Source organism: Rhagoletis pomonella, unplaced genomic scaffold (genome assembly GCF_013731165.1).
Source record: "Rhagoletis pomonella isolate Grant_MI unplaced genomic scaffold, Rhpom_1.0 Rhpom_scaffold_00005, whole genome shotgun sequence".
In the NCBI taxonomy this organism is placed as follows: domain Eukaryota; kingdom Metazoa; phylum Arthropoda; class Insecta; order Diptera; family Tephritidae; genus Rhagoletis; species Rhagoletis pomonella.
Window position 1 is genome coordinate 79,844,120 of NW_023458559.1, and position 27,401 is coordinate 79,871,520.

Genomic DNA, 27,401 nt, shown 5'->3' on the forward strand with positions numbered 1-27,401 from the left:
ATCTAAACAAGCGGGACTGACGAGCACTTAAGTGCCAATCAATATTGATTAATAGTGTTGTCATGTCGGGATGTTGCGGTTTTTGCATACATTAAGGCGCTCACCGCTGTAACTCACAAATCTACTTAGCACACACGTAAATACATACCTAACCTAACAATTTTGTGAACGTATGTATGTATGTATATACATAAGTGCTTTTAAATATTGAAGCCGCATGCATAAAATTTGTATATGGGGCGTTCCATACCAAAATGGACGGGGTTCTCACCTCATGTGTTTGATTTGTTTCAAATTTTTAGGGTTGATGCGTAAACATAAATAATAAATAAATATGAAATTTGAGATTGATTAAAACATTTTTAAAAACTTTACAGCACAAAAACAAAAACAAATCAATTTAATAGTTTTCCAAATATCTCGAGAACGGGGCGAGGAAAAAATTAAAAAAAAAATCACACATACACACATCAAAATTCTCTATGAAACTAAATATTTTTAAACTTTTTGTTTGAAAAAATTTTCACATACAAATTTTTTGTTAAAAAATATTAGTTTTTGAAAATATGCCATCTCAAAAAAAAATTTAAAAAAATCACAATGGTAGCTCTGAGTATTGCGCAATATTTAAGTATAGTATTATGAGGTGCACTGTACAATAATTTGAGTTATGAATTTTTTTTTACACCGAAGTTGAATAAAATGAGTACATTAAAAATGTACACATTTTTTTTTTTTTTGTAGAATTTTTTTGAGTATGCAGTTTTGTATCCCGTTTTAGTATAGTAAAGTGCAAGTTTTAAGCGATGGCAAACTGGCGTTAATTTTTTTTTACTTTCTTTGAAAACGGTTTTGCGCATTTTCTTCCATAAGAAAAAAGTGCAAAAGTCAGCATAAAAAATATTAAAAATTAACGCAATTTTTCGGTAGCTTAAAACTTGGAATTTATTATATTAAAATTTTATGGGCTACAAAACTGCATACTCAAAAAAATTTTAAAAATTAAAAAATTTGTAATGTACTCATTTTACTCAACTTCAGTGTAAAAAAAAAAATTCATAACTAAAATTACTGTAGAGTGCACCCCGTAATACTATACTTAAATATTGCGCAAACTCAGGACTTACATTGTGATTTTTTTAAATTTTTTTTTTGAGATGGCATATTTTCACAAACTAATTTATTTTATGAAAAAATTTGTGCGTCAAAAATGTTTCAAGAAAAAAATAAAGAAAAATATTGTGTGATTTTTAAAATTTTTTGCTTGTCCCTTTCTCGAGATATTTTGAAAAGTATTAAGTTGATTCGTTTTTGTTTTTATGCTGTAACGTTTTTGAAAATATATCAATCAAGCTCAAATTTCATATCTATTTATTATTTATGTTTGTTAAAAGCATATATACAAAGCATTTGTGTACAATTAGACATTATCTCACAATTAAATTAACATTCTCTGATAAAAGCTCTCAAACTGATCACAGTTTGTCTCAACAGTTCCGGCGTGCGCCTAAATTCATGCCACCGAACCAAATTAAGTTTTTGTGCTTACTGGGAAATTATAAAGGGAACATAAATTAGGATGAAATATAGGGGGATCAATGATGACCAACAAAAACCCAGTGTGCTATACCGATTCAAATTTTCTAAACATGCAAAATTAAGAAGACGACAATTTACATACATATATATACACATATAATTCTTTGGCTTTTTCAATTCACTTACCTTATAACTTGCACCAAATTAGATGAATTACTTCAATTTAATAAACAAAAACACACTTGTTCGGGCCGGCCCGAGCCACTCGCGCACCCCATCGAAAATAAAATAGACACTGCCCGCGCATATATTTATGTAATTTTCTAATTAAAACACTTCGCTTTCCTAATTTTACATAAAACTAGCACTTTTCACTATATTAAAAACAAACTTAAGCATTTTCCGAAATTTCAACACACACTCCACGGAAGCAATCGCGGTACTGTTGAAACGGCGTCGGAAATCCAGCGATGCGCAGAGGTGTATTTACACAGCGAAATATGTAGCTAATAACGTGTTCACACTCTTGGTGTAGATTGACTAGGTTAAATATTAGAATTTACCAAACGGTAGTATATCTTACCAACATTTTAATGAAGTAATTGCGCAAACAACTAAAAAAATGCACAAATACACTTAAAATACAATTATATATACAATTTTGTTTGTGTGAATGAAAATATATCGAAACAGGAACGTACCACGGTCAAGCGACAACTAATGCTTGTAAAAACTAGAATTTTAAAATTATAAAAGCTTATTTTAAAAATCTTGTATATCAGTTTAGAAATCAATAAAAATGTTTAGACTTTAATAATTGGTGACGAATACAGAATTTAGTGAAGAGATATGCCAATCCGATGGCAATATGTTAGTTATGTGTTATACAAGCTCTCATCGAAAAATTAAAAGTACACTGGTATTCTTGCTAAATAAAGTTTTATGTTTGGGATTTCTAAGTTGAGTCAATCATAGACATCTTAGAAACAGATTTTGGTAAAGATGAGAAAGAACAGAGCTACCCATATGAAGAGAAAACATTTACTCGGCAATATAAAGATATATGAGTACTTTAATTTGTTCATATTGTGTCATACTTTAACCCGCCATCTGACAGGTGAATTTTCGTAACAAGTTTCGACAGGTGGGCTGTCACAAACCCCATTATTCTTAAGTATTCCGTTCTTCACAAAAATTTCCTTATTATTTAAAAAAAATAAGGTTTTTTAAATAAAATAAGCTTTTATTAATGGCAAAATTATGTATTTGTTGTAATTATTACGAGCATTGTGCATAAAATTTGTTAGTGAATTTTTTTTTTGTACACTTGCTATTATTACCTTATATGAATTACTCTTGGGATGATTTTTTTTTTTTTATATAAAACAACAAATTATGTATTTTACATGAATTAAATATTCAATAAAAACCTATATGTACATAAAAGTGTTCCCGAATCACTCCATCAGTGATCGAATAAAATTCGGGTCGAATCGAATTGGGCTATTGGTAGATACAGATTAAAAAAAAAAAATTGGGCCAACATGTTTTTGCTATCACACGATTGGTAGGCACAATACTGTGAACTCTTATTTGAAAACTTGTACAAACTGTGATTGGTACAAGAAAAAAATGTTTTTATGATTTTTAATGTACAAATGAGTTTTTTTAATTCTTTTTTATCGGTATCGACTTTACAGAAAAACTCGTTGCGTTCATAAAATTACGTTCAGGAGAAATGCCGAGAAAATTAGATTAAGTCCTTAAATTATTATTCACTTGGTCATTTCATTTCATAAAATATTTCAGAAAAAGAAAAATGTTTCAATTCATATATATTTATATATAAAAAGATATTTTCGTATAATATCATAATTTTAAGTTTACAAAATAGCGTCAAATTTTAAAAGTTTTATAACCTCAAGTTGTATACTACTGTCCTCATAAAATTACCAACATACAATTTTTAAAGTTATAATAGTACACCATTTTGAACTTCGAAGCCCCGCCTTCTGGATCCCTTTTGGTCTTATAAATTGTTGGTAGTTTTATGAGGATCTCACAGTAGTATACAACATCAGTAAACCATTATAAGACCCTTATAAAACTTTGTGGGTTATCTAAAATTATTCGGTATTGTAAAATAATATCACTTTTATGAGAATATATTCAATGCTACTTTTAAAACCTTAAAATACAATAATTACAAATAAAAAAATTTTGCGTTATAATTGAAAAATCAAGCTGACACTCCCTGTGAATCCTCTCTTTTAACAGTTTCTTCAAAACTCATGTCACTAATTTCAACCCTTTTAGAAGGTCCAGGATAACTTTCAAAATCCATTTTCAAACAAAAACAAAAAAATTATATAAAATTACTTTTGATCTAGTTTTATCATGTTATAAGTGAAATAAATGATTATGTGCACACATACCTCCGGTACGTTTTACCTGTTACGATTTTTAATTAGGGATAAATCAGCGAGATTTAGCAACAGAGTGTACACTTCGGCCAACAATGTTATACTAAGCGCCGAAAAGGTACAGCGACTTATTAGCGTGTAAGTAGCGGGCCTTTGTGTAATTCGCAAAATTGAAACCGCTTACCGGTAAAAAAATACCGATCGTCTGTAGTTAAGGATTAAATCAGTGGCTTGTAGACATCGAGAAGTTAGAAAAAGGTTTAAACGATTAAAATTGTGTTTTATAGTATTCATAATTCTAACTCTTTCATAGTCAACTTAAAATGCATTTTACGGTAAAAACAAGGCTTTAACTTTAAAACATGATTTTAAAATGGTAAAATAAGGTTCTAAGTTTTGTTTTGCTGTTGAAGTAGTAAACGCAATAGCACCCAGGTTCGGTCCCCACTCCGAATGATTCCAAACAATATTTTATAAATTTTATTTTTTAATATAAACGTTTTTTTATTTTATTTTATTATATTTTTTGTTTATGGTATTTTACAAAATTATTTCAAATTAATATTTTTTTTTTGAGTTTAATTCTAATTAAAAGGGTCACAACAACTATAATTACATAAAAAAGAACAAAAAAAAATTAAAAAAATAAATTTTCCAGGTAGTGAGTTTCGAATCCACGACTTCCCGGCATGCTAAATCCGCAATCCTGCAGCGGACACAGGGTGAACTAATTAAAGTACTCATATTTCTTTATAATGCCGAGTAACTTTTTATACCCGAGCGCACTTGTGCACAAGGGTATTATAACTTTGTTCACATAACGGTTGTTTGTAACAGGCAAAACGAATCGAGATAGATATAGACAAATGTATACATAAATGATCAGGATGAAAAGAGAAATCGATTAAGCGGTGACTGTCTGTCCGTCCGTGCGTCCGTCCGTCCGTCTGTGCACACGATAACTCGAGTAAAAATTAAGATATCTTAACGAAACTTGGTGCGTGTACTTCTTTCGGGCGTGGGACGGATGGTATTGAAAATGGGCAAAATCGGACAATAACCACGCCTACCTCCCATATAACGGTAATTTTCAGAAATACGAAAACTGCGATATTTTAGTAACTACTGAAGATAATTAACACAAAATTGATATTTACAATAATTTTTAGACGAAAAATAAGGATGTTATAAATTTTTGAAAAATGGGCGTAGCCACGCCCACTTATGGTTACATGTGTATATCTTGGCAACCGCTGCACCGATTTCTTCCAAACTTGGCACAGTTATTGGCCTTGGTACAGGATACCAAATGGCAGAAAATTTTTAAAATCGGGCAATAACCACGCCCACATCCCATATAACGGTAATTTGGAGAAATACAAAATCTTCGATAAATCAGTAAATATTAAAGCCAATTTATTCAAAATTGGTGCTTGCAACAATTCCTTACCAGGAAATACGTCTATGATAAAATTTTGAAAAATGGGCGTGGCACCGCCCACTTATGATCACATATATTTATCTCGGTAACCGTTCTACCAATTTGTACCAAACTCGGTATGGTTATTGTGCTTGCTACATAAAAGCAAAACGATGAAAAGTATTGAAATCGGACTAAAATTATGGCTTTTCATATAACGGTAAATTTTAGAAATGCTTGAAACGTCAATATTTCGAAATTTAAGGAGGCTAATTACTCAAAATTACTAATTTACTCAAAATTGATATACCATGTAGCGGTAGCTTTCGGAAAGGTGAAAATCATATATTTAATCCCAAATTCGTAAAAAATAAAGAACACTTTAACTGCTTTATAGATCGAAATTTTGTATGAAAATGTCACTTTATATAGCTCTTTAAACCTATTTTATTTTTTATGAATAAGGCCATTAATATTTGCACCGGGTATTTAATGTTCGGCTCCGCCCGAACTTAGACTTTCTTACTTGTTTCTCTTCATATGGGTAGCTCTGTTCTCTCTCATATTAACAAAAAGCTGTTTCTAACATGTCTATGATTGACATAACTTAAAAATCCTAAACCTAAAACTTTATCTTAGCAAGAATGAGTTTAAACTTACGACTATGACTACGGGCCAGTGTAGATTTAATTTTTCAATGGGAGCTTTTATAACACATAACTAACATATTGCCATCGGATTGGCACATCTCTTCACTAATGGTGATTTTGTTTCTATCAAAAAATGTCACCGATTCGATTGCCCCTTCCTCTTATCGTGTTCGATTCTAAAATAAGGGCAAACGGTGAGAAAACTTTGTGTTCGTTCCTTAAAATTTCACACTCTGGTAATGCAAAAAAGGCACATTTTCTGCTCTTTAAAGCTTTGTCAGGTGAGATGGTTGCCCTGAAAATCAGATAGTTACTTTAAACGATAATATTGTGAAATATCTGAGCTGGACAAAGACAATAAGGAAAAAGATGCCCTTTTAAAGGGTTGAGTGTAATATCAAACACATTTTGCACCGTCCAATGGCAACTCTGTTGGTAGAAACGAAATCACCATAAATTCTGTATTCGTCACTAATTATTAAACTCTAAACATTTAAACTGATTTCTGAACTATTGAACAAGATTTTTAAAATAAGCTTTTATCATTTTACAATTCTAGTTTTTACGAGCATTAGTTGCCGCTTGACCGTGGTACGTTCCTGTTTCGATATATTTACATTCCCGTAAACAAAATTGTATGTATAACTTTTTTCGTGTAAATATACTACCGCTTGGCAAATCCTAATATTTAACCTAGTCAATCTACACCAAGAGTGTGAACACCTTATTAGCTACATATTTCACTGTGTAAATACACCTCTGCGCTTTATTGAATTTCCGACGCAGTGTTGCCGTTATATGACTAAAGGGAAAATTTGACCCTATTTAAGCGCCAATACCATTTGACCCGACTTTTTGAAAATTTTGTTTTTTAGCCCTGTTCCAAAATTATGTGCGACTTTTGCCCCTTTTCGGAGATTTTTTTTGGAAATTAAAAATTATTCTTCCTGAAAGTGCGAAAAAATGCACCACTTAAAACTTTTAAGGGAAATGTAACTCTTCTCGATTTATGTGTATGATTGCAACCCTGTTTTGTGAAAAGCTTGTACCGCTATTTTCTTTATAAATTCAACAGATTAATAGCCCTATTCGCGTGCCATGACAAAACTCGTCGCTTTAACTATTGTCATGTTTATAATCAATTGTCACGTTTAGGTATGCAGAGGGCAATTTGAAAGCTCCAACGGTGACAATTGCTATTATCTTTGTGATGACCTACTGAGTACGTGACAACGCTAAAACATATGTTAATATTTTAAATTTTATTAATTTTGCAGAAAAAAGTTGCAAAACTTTACTAAATGAAAACGGAGAACAGCTGTTTCACTATAGAGAAACTTTCGCCGCAATTGGCAAGTAAAATGAGCTTTTCGCTTGTCATTATTGACTGTGCATACCTCTGACAACAGTTGATGACACGATAATGATAATTGAACTCTGACAACTGACGACTGTGACAACACGCGAATATTCTTTTATTAGTAAAGAAACGCAAAAATAATATTGGGACCCTTTTTTCGTCAATTGCCCTTTTTTGCGACCTCCTGAAAATTTCAGACGCAACACTGTTTCGACGCCATTTCAAACAGTGCCGCGATTGCTTCCGTCGAGTGTGTGTTAATTTTCTGAACATGTTTAAGTTCGCGTTTAATGTAGGGAAAAGTGTTACTTTTCTATAAAATTAGGAAAGCGAAGTGTTTTAATTAGAAAATTACATAAATATATGCGCGGGCAGTGTTTTTTTAGTTTTCCTGGCAATATATTTAGTTTCGATGGGGTGCGCGAGTGGCTCGGGCCGGCCCGAACAAGTGTTTTTGTTTTTATTAAATTGAAGTGTATGTATGTAGTTGTGCAATTTTCAACTAATTTGGTGCAATTTATTAGGTGAGTGAATTGAAATAGCCAAATAATTATATGTGTATAAATATGTATGTTAATTTTCGTCTTCCTAATTTTGCATGTTTAGAAATTTGCATGAGGATAGATTGGGGTTTTTGTTGTTCATCATTGATCCCCCTATATTTCATCCTAATTTATGTTCCCTTTATAAATTCCCAGTAAGCACAAAAACTTAATTTGGTTCGGTGGGATGAATTTAGGCGCATGTCGGAACAGCTTACATCCAACAGTGTTCGTTAAATTGTGTAGAAGCAAATCTGCTCTTCTTCGTGCTGCGAGCAAATAAACGAAAAATATGGCAAATTTTCATATAATTGTTATTAATTTATAATTTTTGTTAAATTTTTTAAGTTGTTCTCTATTTATGAAGATGCAAATCCAATTAAAAAAAAACGATAGTTTTGCATAAAATTTACACACATATGTACATATACATAGGTACATATCGTCGTTTAAAGTTAAATCATTATTCTGCAAAACCGCGTAACTGACATTTGCTGCCAAAAATTTGATTTGTTCATACAAGCTCTTGGCTCAATCCTTATCCATTCGTCCTGATATATACTAGCCATATGTACATGCGAATGCTTTATAAAAAAGATAACCATTTTAAAATGTGAGGGTTTTTACTATCTAGAAAATAATTTATGCAACCTCACATACGCGGTTTTGCATTTTGTTGATACGCGGTTTTCTACTTTAAACGACGATATGTTTGTTTAAAATTACCTACTTATGAAATAATTTTAGTGGCATGAAAATATACATACGTACTTGCGCTTTCTAAAAATGGGAATAAAAATTGGATTCGCATAAAATTTTAATTCCAATATATATCATTGAAAACATTGCCAATAAAGTTTTCAGTAACTTTTGGCAAATTGTACATATCCATTTATATTATTTTAAACAATTAAAAAATGAACAAAAAAATTATTGCCTGGTCCATCCGGGGTTTGAACCAAGACAAACGGCGAGACGCCAAAAAAGTTGCATCGCCCCTAGCATACGCGCCACAGCACAAGAAATGCACTTGTTAACTTCAAAGTGGTTTTCTTGAAAAGTTATTTTTAAGTTTTATGAACATTTATTTTGAGCGAATGTGTCGATCGACCATTTTTCATATTCATACTCAAAATAAAATCGACACTAAAATTAGTTGCAACTTCTTGACTTAATTTTCAATGGAATATCTGTAAAAAGATGCAACTAACTTTAGAGTCGACTTTATTTATCACGCATGCGCATACGGATGTGCATATGTATGTAAGTAGATTATGCATTCATAACGTTCTTACATACATACATATGTGTACATTAGGGTGGTCCAAAATTGCATGTGAAAAAGTAAAGTCGGATTTTTTATGCTCTCACCCCCTAGGATTGTTCTATACCGAAAAAATATAGTCTTATTTTTTTATTTTGAAATCAAAAAATATTTAGAGGTCGCTCAAAGCGCCCCAAGTTTTCCATGTATTTTAGAAATGTAGAAATGGTATAGAATAGTTAAAAATCAATATTTTTCTACCAAAAAGCTTATCTGCTGGAGATTCCCAATAATAATACCCAATTGTTTATTTAACCATTTTTTCATTGCAATTATAATTTATAGGTCCGCCAAAAACCCCAAAAAATACAATGGGGCGACCAATAAAAAATCGTTAGTATTAAAAAACGGTTAAATAAACAATTGGGTGTTCTTATTGAAAGTCTCCTGAAGAGAACCAGAGTTTTCCGATCGAAAAATATTGACTTTCAAGAATTCTATACCATTTCTACGAAAAAATTTATTTTTCGCATATAGAAATACATGGAAAACTTTAAGAGCTTTGAGCGACCTCTAAATATCTTTTGATTTCAAAATAAAAAAATAGGGGTATACTTTTTTCGATATAGAAAAATCCTAGGGGGTGAGAACATTTAATTCCGACTATACTGTTTTTGGACCACCCTTGTGTACATACATACATAAACAACCTCGCAAATCATTGAGTAAAATGAGTACGTTACAAATTTACAAGTTTTAAAATTTTTTGACGTAGAATACGTCTTACCTTAAGGTATGGGGGCTATGTTCAAATGTTGTAGTTGTAATTTTTAGAGCTTCACAAAAACGCTTATTGCACGAGAACTAATAAAGCGATTTCAAAGAAAAGTTTGGCGTTTCAAAGATAAAATTCCAAACCTGTCGACAGATTCATTTTTGTAAATAACCAATTCGGTTTCTGTCGTAAAAACAACGGTAAACATTGCCTTATTTTGGGGTAAATTTTGAGCCTTTAAAGTGCTCTAGCAACTTATTGTTGGCATATATAACTTTCATTTTCGGGATATAGGTTCTTTGGAGCAGTAGAAATATTATCGGGTACAAATTTTATATAAATTTAACAAATATTGAGCATTTTAAGGCAAAAAATTGTTGAAAAAATTTGCAGATTTTTTTCATTACCAAAATGCTCGAAAACCGCTCGAATGATTTTGTTTTTGTTTTCTTTAATCAAAAATTCAAGAGTTTTCCTTTCGTTTGGTATATGGGAAGTATTGGTTGATATCTTCTATATATGTTTATTTTATTCAAATATATGGGCATAAATGATTTTCCATACAAAATCACCTCGTCATCATTTTGCAAACACGTGCATATGTTGGAAGTGTGGGAAGGAGACAAAAAGTATGTATGCGTATGTAATGCGGCTTTTGATCGCAGCGTATGTACATATGTAAATGCATATATACGTACATATGAAAGTTTCAGTTAATGTGGATCTGTTTGGTTTTGTTATCGATATTTTTATCGATTTTGTTATCGATTTTGCTATCGATTTTGTTATCGATATTTTTATAGATTTTGTTGCCGATATTTTAATCGATTTTGCCATCGATATTTTTATCGGTTTTGTTACCGATATTTTCACCGATTTTGTTATCGAAATTTGTATCGATGTTGTTATTGATTTTGCTATCGATATTTTCGGAACTTATCGATATAATGATCGATATTTTTATCGATTTTGTTATCGATTTTGTAATCGATTCTGTTATTGATTTTATTATTGATTATTTATCGGTTTTGTTATCGATATTTTTCTTGATTGTTTTAACAATTTTGCTATCGATATTGTTATCGCTTTTGTTATCGATATTTTTGTCGCTTTTGTCATCAATATTTTTATCGATTTTTCTATAGATATTGTTGTCGCTTTTGTTGTCGGTATTTTTATCGGTTTTTTTACCGATTTTGCTATCGATATTGCCATCGCTTTTGTTATCGATAGTTTTATCGATTTTTTTATCGAATTTATTACCGATTTTGTAATGGATTTTTTGATAGATTTTGTTATCAATTTTGTTATTGACTTTGGAATCGATTTTGTTATCGATTTTGTAATCGATTTTTCGATATATTTTGTAATCGATTTTTTATCGATTTTGTAATCGATTTAGTTAACGATTTTGTTATCGATATTTTTATCGATTTTGTTATCGATTTTATTATCGCTTTTGTTATCGATATTTTTTTCTTAGTTTGTGCTTTCGTTTTTGACTTGGATATGCTCTTAACCATACCACGTATTCTACGTTTAAATTTAGCGGGTGTATCTCCGATACAGCCTGCAGACCAAGACGAGGGCGCTGGACTGTTCCTTTTTTGTTTAATTTTTTTGAGTATTCAGATTTGTAGCCCATTAAATTTTAGTATAATAAAGTCCAAGTCCAAGTCCAAGTGGATTATGAATATTTTTTATGCTAACGGCTTTTCGCACTTTTTTCTTATGGCCGAAAAGGAGTAAAAACGTTTACAAAGAAAATTAAAAAAAAAATTAACGCCACTTTTCCAATTGCTTAAAACTTAAAAAAAATTCTAAAAAATAATTTAAAAAATTTGTAATGTACTCGTTTTACTCAACTTCGTGTAAAAAAAAATTCATAACTCAAACTATTTTAGAGTGCACCCCGTAATACTAACTTAAAATAGCAAACACATGAATTGTGTACTCCGTCCATTTCGGTATGGAACGCCCCATATACAGACATTTGTGTACAAATATATGGATATGGAACCAGTGTCAGTGTTGCCGCACATAATTTTTAGTGGTAGCCAAATTCTTTTTAAAAAGGGCTAAAAAGAGCCTAAAATTTCATTGTGGCTAAAAATGGTAGCTAAATTTTTTTACTTACATATACATACATATATAGATATAAACGGGCACATAGACGACACCAGCTTGCTGGCACTATCAAGACATTGTACCATCAGGCTCGAGGCATATAACATACCAGCATACTGGTACAATATTGATTTCTTTACAAATGGGGTCCAGGAAAGATCGAAATATTTTTCTCAAACACGGCTTTGACTCATATAGTATATAGTGCAGAAATTTCCGGTAAAATACTTTTTACTTAAAAAATTAGCTAATTTCGAAAATAAACGACACCAGCATGCTGGTACAATCACACCGCAAGAACATACACGGTCAATCGGCTGGCACCAACACTTGATGGCGCCAGCCTGCAGCTATCGTCTATGGGCCCTTTAACAAATTAAGCATATTAGGGCTATTTTAAAGAATAGTTAAATCGTTAATAGATAAGTTAACGGTCCTAACCCTTTTATAATTTGTGTAAAAGCGTAAGGAACAACAATTTATACACACACATAGAGTCTTTCATAGTTTTGAAATTCATCTCTTACATAAATGAAAAAAAATGAGATAAAATTAAGCATATGCAACTTTTTCATGTGAAGGATGAATAAATTTTCCAAAGGGCTAAAAAAGGGCAACGGCAACACTGTATGGAACATAACCTTTGACTTGTTCAATTGCGCCAGCACATGTGCATACATACATACATACACATATACATACATATGTATGTGTGTAATATCGACAGTAAATTTGCCTCTAATTCGTTGAAATGTTGGCTTTCGAGTATTTTGGAAAGGTTACTGGAGTTAAGCACTGCGGTTTTTCTGGGTCTTAGCTGGTTAGACGATATACAGATGAAAAGTTAATTGAAATTGGCCGCAAATTTGAAGGTGCAGATAGACGGTTAAACAGGCAGTTAGGCAAGCAGGAATTTAATGTATGTGATAGGATATATAAATGTATATACATTAGGGTGGTAAAAAAAAAAAAATATATATATATACATATGTATATATATTTTTTAATGTTAAGTTCTCACCTCCTAAAATTTTTCGAAATAGCCACAAAATCGGCTTTTACTTCTTTTTAACTTGTTTATTCCAAATAGTAAGTGTGGCAATTTTCTCTACTAAATGGGACTTTTTATATGAAATGTGCAGTTATAGCTCAGTACATTTTTTTTCATCAGAAATAGTCAAATTTAAGAAAGAAAATATCAAAAAAGTTAAAACTCCAAAAATAGTCCTAATTGTATAATGGTTCCTTAATATCTTTTTTATAAATTGCATTTGGTTATGGCAAAGCAACTATCTAGAAGTATTTTACAGAAAAAAAATACTAAGTATTTTTTGTACATGCAGTTAATGAAAATACTTGAAAAGGCCCGAGATTTTTTAATTAAAAAAATAACAATTTTTCGAAAATTCTTCTCAAGTGTGTCGTGGTGCTTCTAGGAGACCCTGTTTATATACAATAATTGCTGGTTTAAAGTAATAAGATAAAATAATCATATTGACGGCTGAAGGATTGTCCATAGCATACACATATTATTATTCTTACTACTCAGAAAATATAAAAGCCATATATGACTTTTCTCCTATTTTCACAAGTTTGCCACCACTGCACCTGGCTGTCAGCAATTTCGCGCCCAAATCTATGGGAATTATAGAGTTGCAGCAATTTTAAAACTTCAATGATTTATGTTGGCTTAGCTTCGCTTGTTATTTTAGCATCGCTTTATAAACAATGTTCCACCCCAACGGCCAGCCGGCGAATAGGCTGAATTAAACAATAGGCAATTAAACTTAAATGTCAAATACAAAACAACGACAGATTAGATATTTTAAGAATAGCAAATGAGTATTAATAATATTTTCATAGAGCAAAACGACTCTACATCGAATCAGTTAGTCCGCCTCCACTACTGCAAAAGTAACTCTTTCTCATTTTTAACAATTCCACTACAAAATTAATTTTTTACTAGCTTGCTCTACTCCATCGCCAAGGTATTAATATGCAAATTCATTTTGTCAAGCAATTAGAGGAGGAAACGCACAAAAGTTTCGCACCAGCGCTCCGCAACATTTTGGCTGCTTTTGCGACCGTTATCGCCGCCAATGCTACGCCATTGTCTCTGTCGCAATTATTGTCCGCTTCGTTGTCAGTTTAGTTTGTGTGCTTCAAGACAATTGTCGCTTCTCAAAAGAAAATGAGTTTCAACTTATTACAGTTTTTGGGCCAAATTTGCTGTCAGCGCTGACAGTTGTTAAGCAAAAGTGGGAAGTTTGGAGGAAGAGTGGCGAACAAATGAAAAATATGTATGTATGTATGTATGTATGTATGTAATTTGCCTCCAAATATTTGTATTTATGTGTATGTGTGTATGTATTTAGTAATTGTCTGCGTGGGATGTTTGTTGTAAAGTTCAAATTGGCATCACTGTCAATTACTGTTATTAGCCTCCGGGTCGGGTCGTCCGTCCCACACAAATGAAAGCGAATTCTAGCGAATGTGGTGATTCCAGTGTCGGTTTGCGTGAGGGTATATTGACATAGCACAGACAACCGGATGACGCTCAAAAGTAGCAGATTTCAAGTTGGCAAATAAAAGCTAAGTTGCTGCGGGGCAACAAAGTATCCGATACGATTCAGACTCAAGATCGACATGTTCTTGTTGCTAGTGCGGCAATTTTGAAATTTCGTTGTTGTTGCTTCGCTACAAATACATATCTTTGTAAACATTTCGATTTGTAAGAAAGTTAGAAGGTCATGCAATAACTTGAAGGTAGAAAATAATGGCACGGCTTGGAATTCATTTTGTTCTTAAAGTATTAGTAAAGAAATTGTATAATTAGGAGCACATGTTCAAGCAGATATTTTTTCTAATTTAGATTTTAAAAGCTAGGAAGACTGAAAAACCTATGAGGTATTCTTTGACATGAAAAGTAGATGGTGTCAATTAATCTATGGTTGTACATATGCTAATGCTTCTCACCTCGTTTTTGTTAACTTGGGTTGTAACAACAATACTTATTGCCTAAAGGTATGCTACACTTCCAATTAATATACAAATACATATTTGCAAAGCTGCATGTGCAAAAATTTCATATAATCTCAAGTACCACATAACAAAACTTACTAAAGTAATAGTTGGTGGCACACAAGAAGTTAAATCAAATCAAGTTAGGGAACTTCTTATTCCTTTTAAACGATATCTTTACTGCTATAATTTATTTTTTGACATGATAGTAAATACTTTTATAGTGTTCTGACAATCGCTACGGAAAATTTTTGTCGCTAAAAATCTCTAAATGAAAAGCAGTGGGGCCTAAAAGTATACAACATGGAAAAGTAACACATGCAATATGTAATCAGCAAAATCTGACAGTAACTAGATGTTACGTGTTGTTAGGAGCGCCTGCTAATCTTTTGGAGATTTTTTGCCGATCAAAATTAGCGATAGCAAATGTTGGAATCCGGCTGCTTATATCATTTTCAACTTCTTTCAGATTTCCAGAAGCAGATTTGAGTTCCTCTCCTTCTAAAATTCGCAAATTATTCGCCCTATCGTTGATAACATGTTTTCCATCGTAGGTCCCTGCTCCTACGGAGTGGTAATACGCACCTCTTACCAGGCCGTCATCTTTACTTAATAACAATTTAGATAACCGTGGTCTTGTTGTATTTATAAAATAACCTTCTTTGACCTCCGAGAATCCGAAAGTAAATAAGTTCCTTCATGTTGATATTTGTATAGAAACTAAATTTAACATTTTTAGTTATTTTTAATTATACAAAATTTTTAATAAATCAATAACTAGCTGGTAAACTACTAATCTGGTTTGAAAATATCGTTTGCATAGATAACAGCAAATTTATTAAGCTTCACTATTTTAAAAATAAGCACTCACTTGCATCTTTTTCACATCTAGAAAAAAAAATAGATTTGGCTATATCCCAAAAACTATTCTAATTTCTTATATTTTACAGAGGAAGTGATGTTCAAGTGCCTCATTTTCATTTTGTATCTCACTTTGATTTACAAGAAAAAATCTTAATAGTTTTTGACTCTTTAGATACCAGAAGTAACAACAAAATACACTCAAATGTTTGATATGCCTTGGTCTAAACTATTTTTGTTTTACCGACTTAAAAAAATGGAGGAGGTTAGCAATTCGTCGGATTTTTTTTTTGTATATTACCCCATAACTTTGGGCCACGTTAACCGGTTTCTATAATTATTTTTTTTTACGGAAAGGTGGTGCCTGTTAAGACCGAACTTGGTTTAAAATAAATAGTATTATTTTATTTATTATATATATATATTCTAAATTAACGCGGTTTTATTTCCAATAGGAAAACATCGAATGGAAATTTTTAGCAATTCGTTGTGGTGTGAACAAAATACAATTAAAGAATTATGTTTTTAAAATACAAGAGTGGTTACAGTACCTCAGAGGTGGTCCCCATACTAATTTCGTTTAGATCCGATCATTGGATCATGAAAAAATTTACGGTGCTCTTAACTTTTTATATGAGAATTGACGTCGTTTTTTTTTTGTTTAAAAATTATTTGTTTTGCAAACTTTTCTTTCGGCTTAGAATTGCAAAAATCATTTTATGTGACCTGTGACCTTGAGTATTTTTTTCTTGCATATTTGTAAGAATTAGTGTTTTTTTTTGTATCTGACGCTTATAAAAATCAAAAAACGTAAAAACACATTTTAAACATAAAGCTACAAAACATAAGTAGGCACCCACAAGCATATGTATTTATGTATAATTATTTATGTACATTAGAGCGGGCCATTTTTTTTTTGAGTATGCCCTTATAGCATAGGTGGATTCTACGTGTCATTCTTAGGAAATTTGGCGAAGAAACCCTGGGTCTAAAATCCACTTGGAGTTTGTCAAATTGCGAAAATAGATTTCGAATAAAATGTAAAAATTTTCAATGTTCTCTGGTGGAAATTTTAAGAAAAAGATAAGTGCAGAAATGGATTCCTGATATCAAAAAAACCTTACAGCATGTTCTTGTACAAAATTTAAGCACTTCTATACGACAATACAGTAAATCCTAAGAAACCAATTTAGCGAACTGCAAGTTGATTTTAGGCCCATGGTTTCTGCGGCAAATTCACTTAGAATTACATGTAGAATTCTTCTCTGCTATACGCCATTGTCGAAAAAATTTTTCCCATACAAATTGACCCGCCCTAATGTACATACTATATTTAAACGTAGGTATAATGTTTTGTGTTCGTGTTAAAGATGTCGTCCCATTTCTCACAGATTTATTATATTAGCAGATATGCTAATGAATGCATGTAAAACAATATCTATAAAAGTAAAACTTCGTTAGTATAACATAAAAATGACATTTATAGCATTGAAAGCTTTTATTTGCAGGGCGCTTATACTATTGCATGTACATACATCTAAATAGGTTTGCCGCCTGAATGTGCGCTTTGTGGTCAGTGTGACCTAAATTCAACAACCAAAATTTTATGATTACCCAAGGGATTGCGCTAAAGGATTAGTATATTCATACATGAACGCACACATACGCACGCCTGCGTATGCTAATAAAATATGTAGTATGAAAACTATCAGCATAAAATTTACTTTACATAAAATTTTGTGTTGACACAGTGAAATAGAAATGGAAATGTTGCCTAAAAATCGCATAAAGTGATGATGCTGGAAAGTCGTAAAATGTGACAAAAGAAATTACCTACTTGTTTGCATAACTTCAACGCAATGGTTTTACACAAAAGTAAAACAAAAGAAACATTTTAAATGTCCATTGCTGGCTACGAACGGGACGGGAAGTCGTCGCAGCAAGACGCAGCTATAACGTCCGCAATGCGGCTGTAAAATGTGACAACTAACGGATTGGGGCTGCGTGTTTGTGTGTGTATGCATATTTTGGTGTGTGTGTGTGTGTGTGTGTGTGTGTGCGCGCTAGTCTTATGCAAATTTTAAAGGGCATTTGAAAGGGAACTTGTCAGCGACTATCAAACTGGGTTTCTTTCTAACTACAGTTGAGTAGTATCATGCTAATTTGTGGCGCAATGACAAATTTGTAAGTGTTTATATTAGTGTGAATGGCAACATTGCAAATCGGTGGTAAATTAGAAATTACGCAAATTTGTGGCGAGTACTGAAAAAAAGATAAATTGAACGTAGAAAGGGCTGGCAAAGTATAACTTCAGTGCTTGGGTATAAATCCATCATTGTCTTGCTGACTTTTTGGTGAGAGGTGCAGTGCCTAACGGACATACTAGTAAAGCTTGTCGGTAAGATGGCATTTATCACAGAGCTTACCTGCACCAGGAGGTACCTACAGTTTTACGCCGCTTCGGAACGGCAAATGGTTTTTATGAGAAGCTTTTTCGTGGCAGAAATACACTCGGAGGCCGGACCAGGGATTGGACCAAGGTCGAAAGGTAGCACGCACATCTAACCACTCAGGCACAAAGGCTGCATTATAATTTTCTAAAATTTTTTAATATGAAAATTTTTATAATCCACTCATTTGGATTTCTCCAAAATAATCGATAATTGAACTGAATTCCGCAGCATATGATGGTTCCATAGAAAATTTTACTGTCAAAAAGAAATAATGAAAAGAAGAACTTTCAATTACGTAAATAATTGCATGAAATACGAGGAATTAAATATCAGCAGAAATGACGGTATCATATCAAGCTCAAGTGGCCACTAGTAATTTTAATTGCTTCCTTAAGCTCTTGGCACGATGGCGGGGCAGCATTTATAAAATTATTTGGATCGATTTAGCTGTGTTCTTGGTAATCTATTATTCCTTCGGCATAGTATATCGTTTTGTGATGGGACCAGAACAACAACGGTAAAATGAGAACTACATAATGACATACATAAATATAAAACGAGAAATATAGGAATACTGAAATAATATTAAATTTTCAGCATCTTTCAGCTCCTCGTCCACTACTGCCACAGCTCGAGTACGCTCATTCCGCTCTCGTTTGTGCTCGGCTTTTATATAGCTGTCGTCATGCAACGCTGGTGGACTCAATACATCACCGTTCCGTGGCCCGATCCCCTCGCCGTTTATGTAAGCACACTCTTCGTGGGCCAAGATGAACGTGGCCGCATAATGCGTCGCACCGTAATGCGCTATGTCTGTCTCTGCCTCACCATGATTTTTACAATGGTGGCGCCAAGTGTAAAGAAACGTTTTCCAACAATGCAATCACTAGTGGATGCCGGTCTGCTGACGGACAATGAGAAGGATGTATTAATCGCTATGGATGAAAAATCACCGAAGCATCGCAAGCACTGGGTGCCGCTTGTGTGGGCCGCCAGTATTGTGTCGCGAGCACGCAAGGAGGGACGTATACGCGATGATGTTGCACTCAAGACTATTTTCGATCAACTGGATGGATTTCGCAATAAGTGTGCCATTATATTACACTTTGATTCGGTGCCAATACCATTGGTTTATACACAAGTGGTAACACTGGCTGTGTACTCATACTTCTTGGCGGCATTAATCGGTCAACAGTGGGTACCGAAGGTCGCCGATGCTGATGGTCACTTCCATTGGGTAGACTATTATGTGCCCATTTTTACAACGCTGCAATTCTTCTTTTACATGGGTTGGCTGAAAGTGGCGGAATCACTCATGAATCCATTTGGTGATGATGATGATGATTTTGAGGTGGATATAAAAATTTTGGGAATTGCATTAATCTGATATTTTTTTTGTACCATTTTAGGTAAATTGGATGATTGATCGAAATTTACAAGTTTCCTACTTCATTGTCGATGAAATGCATCACGAACATCCGGAATTAGTGAAAGATCAGTATTGGGATGAAGTATTGCCGGAGGGGCTGCCGTATCCGGGGCATTTTCATAAAGCTACAACTGATTTCGCAGGTGTCGGAAAGGTAACAGAAAACATGTCAGACGGTGGTGTATACCTAGACGTGATTCTTTATATGTCGTGCCTTACTAAAGTATATCCGCAGTCGCTGCTGAAAAGAAACGCTCTGTGTGAGCACCTAAAGTTGAGCATTGCGCTCTTCGCAGCCACAGTTAATGTTATTATGAAACTTTTTTTTCATAAATTTGTGAATTTGAGTAAGAGCGGCCGCTTATAAATGCGCTGCAGCCTTCGATGGGATGCGATATTTGTTCTGTGAAACTTTCTAAATGATACAGAAACTTTATTTTCAAGCTGAAGTCCGTGTCGAACCTCCAAGTGTATTTATGCTATGAAAAAGCTTCTCACAGATGATAACCATTGGCCCGGTCATGTGTTAAATATCGTCGAAAATACCACTATTAAAATCTTTTTTTTCTTGGGGTCCAATTTTTGTTTCCAAGAATTGGGGTGGTTTAGGTTGGGAAGCTCTTATATAATAGTACATTTGGAGGCCAGACATGCCCATTGTGATTCTAAAAAAATGTACCCATACCTACCCCCACATGTCCTTATAGCACATTGATTTTCTATCCAATCCTATGGGGTTTTCCCTAAGCTGTCTACGTTCAGGAAGAAAGGGTCCTAGAACAATTTCTTCATATTAACAATATGGCTTGGGAGCTGGTAAAAATTTACTCTTTGCAACCGAAGAGATTGTAGGAATCTTTGGCACTCCTGAACGCAAATCGATTTAATCGTTAGCGACCCCATGGACTTGGTCCGCTTCGCCGACATGTTAGTTGAATATTCTACGTAGCTTCCCAAAAACAGCAGAAAAATTCAGTTCCAGTGTTCATTTTAGAAAGCGCTTCACAGTGACCTGCTTGATCTAAAGCTTACTGTTTGCACACTTTTTCCAACGGGTGTAATGTATTTCGATCGTGAACAATTGGTCTATGATAGATTTGTATAAAGGCCTAGTTAGCGGAGCCACAATCTAGCAATAACCATAATCACACCTGTAAACGATTTCTGGTATCATACCACAGGTATCTATATAGTTTTGCTTTTTCGCCGCAATCATAAGCAGCTCTGAAAAACGTCCCAAGCCCGCGACATAGCCTGTTACCGGAATGGTTTTGAAGAGATATATATTTATGCAGCCATCACATTAGAGAGACACAGGCGTCCTATTTCACCTACACACAAAGGCTTCTACTGAAGAAAAGTTGGAGTGGCGCCGCTTAAACTCCATCTCTGTCGTCCGTGATTGAGGACCCACACGGGTCGGTTAGCGAATGGTTTACACACGATGTTCAGACTGCATTGAAGGCCTGCGGTCGGGTCGCAACATCTAGGTTTCATAAGCACTTAAGTAACAACACCGAAAATAGTCGTTTACCTTGATAATCTTGTAAATGGGGTTTTTGGTAACCATGCATATGTAGTATATTGAATCGATGCCGGATAATACCTGGCTACAAACAGTGGCATTCAGAGATTTATATTCTGCTCTAATAAAGAGAGGGAAATAAAAAATAGCGCAATTCATAAGTAAGCAATTTATTCAATCTTTATTCCGTATTGCAGTCGGATGGTGCAGCTCACTTTGTATGGAAGCGGCGCGATAATATGGCCACCAATTCTAGTCTTCACAGCAGCATTTCGCGCTTCAACTCTGCACTGAAACGTTTAGTTAGCAAAGAAGATACAGAAACCACTGTCAGTCGTTTACGTCCTTCCAGCAGCTCAGGTACATCTGGCGAGCAAAAAAATCAACTTTCAACATCCTTTCACGAAAGGCTTGTAGTCACAAATATATATTCTGCTGCCGCACGTCTAGCACACACGTCTGACCGCACAGCTGTAGTAGAGTCGAAAAGCTCCCAACTACCAGTTGATCAGACGAGCTCACTTTCAACTAATGCAAAATCAATCACCTACGCACACGAACAGCCAGAGGGTGAAAGGAAGAAAGATGATTTTGATTTGCTGCGTGAGGAGCGTGAGCGCCAGCGCTTGCAGCGTCAACGGCAACGTATTATCCAAAATGTTTATACTGCGACCAGCGCCACGGCCGAGCAGTTGCCTGCATTGATCGCTTCGGGTTTGAATTTAACCACCCCACCAACTATTTCGGTGTCTCCACAAAATCTGGAGCAGCAGCAGAGCGCCCATCGCACTGATACACTGAGTATCAAGAGTAGCGGTAGTGCAATCCGTAGCAAGGCAGCATCAAATAATGAGACAAAGAATGAGAGGGACGATGAAGACAAGCAAGAAAAATAAAATACATCGACTTGTGCGGAATTTATATTTTAGTTCGAATTGTTATATATTTATGAACTTAAAAAACTCTTTTATGCTTAAATATGTATTTATATATTTTATGAAATAAATGCACACGTTAGGTATATGTATTTAAATTTGGGTTTGAATTGTTCAAACTAGGAACGTATACCGGTCCCTTCGGTTCAGCGGTTTGAACTGTTTGTGGAAAATTTCGGTTCGATTAATGGATCAGTTGATTAGTAGAAAAAATCGGTTGAAATAAATAAAGGAAAACCGGCTAGGTCTCTGGTTAGCACAACCCACTGGACATCCCACGGCGTATACGCAACTTCATTTGAAGTGGCAATTTGATCACGTTGAATGCAATATAGCAATAATTGGTTAATTAACAAGCAATAAAGTAAATTGCTTTGTTTCTATTGTTATGCAACATAACAACAACTACCTTGTGTGGCATTCACTTTTACTGCGTGTCATATTAGTAATAATTATAAACATACATACATATATGTACATATACGTAGCAGGCAGATGCTGCTGGTGCTGTTGGCGGATTGAGCAAATATGTACCACATGTGGTATGGCAACGCAATGAAATAGCAAACAAAAACAAAAGACAAAAACAATTACGGCCAACAACAGGCACAACAACAACAAAGCAATTGACTGCAATGGCTGAAGCTGTCAACATTCGCTAAATTGCAGTTTCGGCCGAAAGTAGCAGCTGGTGGCACAGCGGCAGTTAGCGCCATTACCATCATTTACGGTTCGTTACGCCACACGAATGGCAATTGCAACAAAATTACAATTACAGTATGTATGTATGTTGTGTTAATGGAACAATTGAAAATGTTATTAGCAAGAAGCGTATGAAGAAAAAGAACCTATGCAATTCAATCGCAATTGCAACTGATGCAAGCGCGGTAAAAGTTAGTGATATATCTATATAAAAGGAAAAATAAAGCAAACATTTGACATACTGCAAATTAAGGGTAACTAAATATCCTCTGTGATTTGTTTTTCATACTTCTGGTAGTGCATATGTATGTATTTTGTTGGAATTATTTTTTTAGTAGGACAGCAGAAAAATCGTATTGCTTTCTAATAAAATATTTTGTGCGAGTTGCTGTGCTTACGCCCATTTTGATCTCCATAATTTTATCTATAAAATCACACTAAACAGAAATGCAATTCAAATTGTTAGGCTCAAAGTAAGTTTTAAAATATCTGGAATAGAGGAGAGTTTCTCTGGAATAAAAGCTAGTATGAAGAAAGGCAAAATAACGAATAATCTTTTTAGCTGGTGGCATTGCAACAAGATTTTCTTAAATGTTAATAAATACTTCCATATGTATTTCTCCAATTATTCATACGTTCTTATCTCTAACTTAAAAATTCTCAAACAATCAGTTTACATCTGTTAATGATGGCAAATGCACTTCACACAGCTTCGATGAGTAGATATTCAGCAAAATTTTTGCTGAAAAATTAGTGGCAAATCAAATTTTTCCACCCTATCTTCTACCAATAGCACTTGCTCGTTCCGTAATTTTTCCAAATTAAATGTAAATTTTATTGCTGGAAATTGCCTAAATTTTTACAATTATACGGCCAAAATTATTCGGCTTACAATAAAATTATTGAATGCATATTGGAAATTTTTGGATATAAATAGGCGTAAACATATGTACACCAATTTATGTTTTTCTTATTTATCCCATTTCTAAGCTTCCATATTCCAATACATAAACACACTTTCCTAAACTTTATTGAAAAATGCAGTTTCCGAATTTAAACAAGCGAAAAATAATGTCTAAAATCAACAATATTTTGCAGCGACTTCAAACTTACATTTTTTATGTTAAAATTGAATGGGCTTTTAAACTGCATACCCCAAGAAATTATAAAAATAATAAAAACTGTGAAATTTTTATGAAAACTTTACGATAATTTTTGATTTTTTTAACTGTTACAAAGTCAGAACTTTGAGTTTTATGGATTTTGTTGTAGTGTGAGCTATATGTTTATTATACCCTGCAAACATTTGGAGTCATAAATGAGTCTTTAAGGAGTCCTATTTCGGAGCTATTACGCTCATAATGAGCTCATTTAAGAGTCCGATATGAGTGTGTTTCCCTTCCTACGAATGTCGACTTATATGAGCTTAAATTCATACATCAAATGAGCCTCAATATGAGTCATATTGAACTCTTATTGGCCTCATATACGGCTCATTTTGGACTCTTTTAAAACAAGTTTTGGCCTCATATATGACTCTTTTTGAGACCCTTATCGGCCTCATAAATTGCTACATTCGGACTCTTATTTTAGGTTGCTCTTTGAGTCTTATTCAACTCACTATATTTGCAAAGGCATTCCACAAAAAGTCCTTGCAAATAACATACATACATACTTACATGCATATACACATTCCAACATGCATGCATGCAACATGCAGCTGCTGCTGAAGCTAAATTTTGTTCATTTTTCGTTTTCTAATTATTTTCAATTTCTGTATAAACAAGTTTAGATATAAATTTCAAATCTTTATTGTTTTTATATTGGCACAAGGTGCTGGCTCATAACTTGGCTCATATATGAATCCTAAAAGATTCATATAAGAGTAAACAATTTTTTGTTTTTGAAACTCATATTTCTTACCTACCTAGGACACCTTTCGGACTCATATATTCTGAACGCTCAGAATATGTTTGCGGGGATGTTTATTATAAATCAATATCATTTAAATAACACAAACTTAAAGAAAACAATGAAAAATTTGCTGTACAAATTTTAATGACACATACCGTAAAACAACTACTCAAAAGTGTAAATTTTCTCAACTAGATTCTGTGTAAATATGCGCATAAGATATCCAAAATTGCTCTACAAACACGAAATAACTTGATAACTAAGCTTCTGCTATTGAAAAGGCCTAGAAATTGCTGCTAAAGTAGGTTTGCAAACTTAAGAAAGATGAAAATAATGATTAATGATTACTAAAAGTCCCTAAATATTTATTTTATATAGCACGTTTTTCAATCCGAAATTTCTTGTTATTAGAGTTGCGAGTAAATAAACATTATACATATTTAGAATAAGGGAAGCATAGATGCTTACGGAATGTTGACACTTGATGACATTTTAATTTCGTTCAGCTATTCATATTTCCTCCTGGAATTGTTTTCTTACTAAATATTTTCGCGTGACTTTGTGCATGCACACATACATACATATATTTACAATATGTTTGTAAAATTGTCTAGGTCTCAGATTGCTAGGTGAATCCTGCGAGACGTAACTAATTTGCATATACTTAGAAATCGAAATCGTGCGCGTATATGCAGCACTGAGCGGAGCATTCGTAAAAGAAAAATTTTAGTGTATGCCTGTGTGTGTGGGGTAGGCAGGGGCGTCTGTTGTTTTTCCTTTCCCGCATTCCCAAAGCGCCACGCACACACATACATATGTATGTATGTATGTGAGTTAAGTGTGGTAGGTCGAAGTTTCATGCTGCGAGGCGGAAAAACAATAACACGCATCAAGGCGGACGACTGCGCTGCAAGCCAAAAACACACACGTTAATATACAGATGCGTGCGTACATATGTAGGTATGTGTGTTAGTATATGCATGAACTAGCAAAGTTCACATGTGAATAAACATATTGGGTACGGGTAAGGTAAAGAAATGTATCTAAGCTTAAGCTTAGTCCCATTTTAATGCACTGAGCATCATTGTATGCTAAGGAGTTCGCACCGAATATAAGTAAATACGCACTTCAAATTAATAGTTCGTTGCCTTGCCTATATTTTTATCAAAAGGAAAGTTAGAATAATACCATATTAAAACGTGGGGGCTAGAAAAAATTTTATTAATTAAGTTTTTGATTATTTATGAAAGTTTTGAGCTTTTTAATATGCATTTTTTGTCAGCAGTTAAATTACGACCTTATTATTTTGGATTCGACCAAGGCACATTAAACCGGCAAAAACAAAACCTCCATGTATTTTTTTGTTGCTAATGATCTATAAAGTGCAAAAAAAAACCAATTCTAGGCCATTTAAAATATGAAAAAAAAATTAAAAAAGTTTCAATTGCTACATATATGTAAGTAACATTTTTGCAACTTCCTTTCTGTATATTTTTTTTTCCAGGAGCATCAAACCATCCTTTGCAAGGCACAATAATCAGCGTTTGTCTCCCTGAGTTAAGCGAACGTTCCAAAAGGTGGCTTTCAATAGCTTCATTTTATGAAAAGAACTCATTTGAAAATATATTTTGGAAATTTTGAATTTTTATGTAAAATTAATAAACACTTATTTACACTTTAGATACCAGCCGTCTATTTTATAAAAGTGACAGGTGCGACAATTGTCGATTTTTCTATAAAATTTCACTGCCAGAATTGTCGGCGATATTTTTCCTGTTTCATGTACATTTGTAGGCAACTGTGAAAATTTTTGGAAAACAACAGTGATAATACGACAACTGTGCTGACAATTGTCACTCTGACAAAATTGTCGCGACAAGCGCGACAAAACCAAATAGCTGCGTCGGAAAGCTTTCACAGGAGAGTTTTGTTAATTTATTTATATAGTAATTGCGCGCATTTCATTACATTTCAATGATTTGAATAGTTCTTAAAACTAAAATAATGCAAATGCAATATTACACATGATTTACATATACATTTTGTCAATGACACTTTTAAACTCCAACAATGACTATTTATCACATTTTCAATGGAATTTCTCACGGAATTTAAGAGGTGGTGTCAATTGTTTTTATGAAACTTCCGCCAAACTGTCGAAATGTCACTGACAACATGAAAATTGCCTATCCTTACAAAATTATCACTGTCGCTTTACGAAAAAGGCCCCAGATAATTACAAAACATCCGATGGATCCGATGGTATTTTTTTACTTTTTTCCATATAAACATTCGATTTTATAAACTTACCTTGTTATATTAAAATAAAAAAAATTAGATTAGGCCCCGCGGTTTTGATGAGGATGATGTGTTGTGTACCCCTATTAAAAAAGGCGGGAAAGTTATTCCAATAGCGCTTTGACCTTTGCGTTATTTCGCTGGCCTACTGTCCAATGCATGT

General features: G+C 33.6%; 1 protein-coding gene across 1 annotated transcript; it reads left to right on the forward strand.

The window, feature by feature from the left end:
* Positions 1 to 18,773: 18,773 nt before the first annotated feature.
* Positions 18,774 to 22,285, forward strand: LOC118740242 (bestrophin-4-like). The gene is made up of 4 exons (XM_036471739.1): positions 18,774 to 18,952; positions 19,033 to 19,786; positions 19,845 to 20,018; positions 21,587 to 22,285. Exons 1-4 carry the CDS (start codon positions 18,774 to 18,776, stop codon positions 22,283 to 22,285), a joined length of 1,806 nt encoding a protein of 601 aa, XP_036327632.1.
* The last annotated feature ends 5,116 nt before the right edge of the window (positions 22,286 to 27,401 follow it).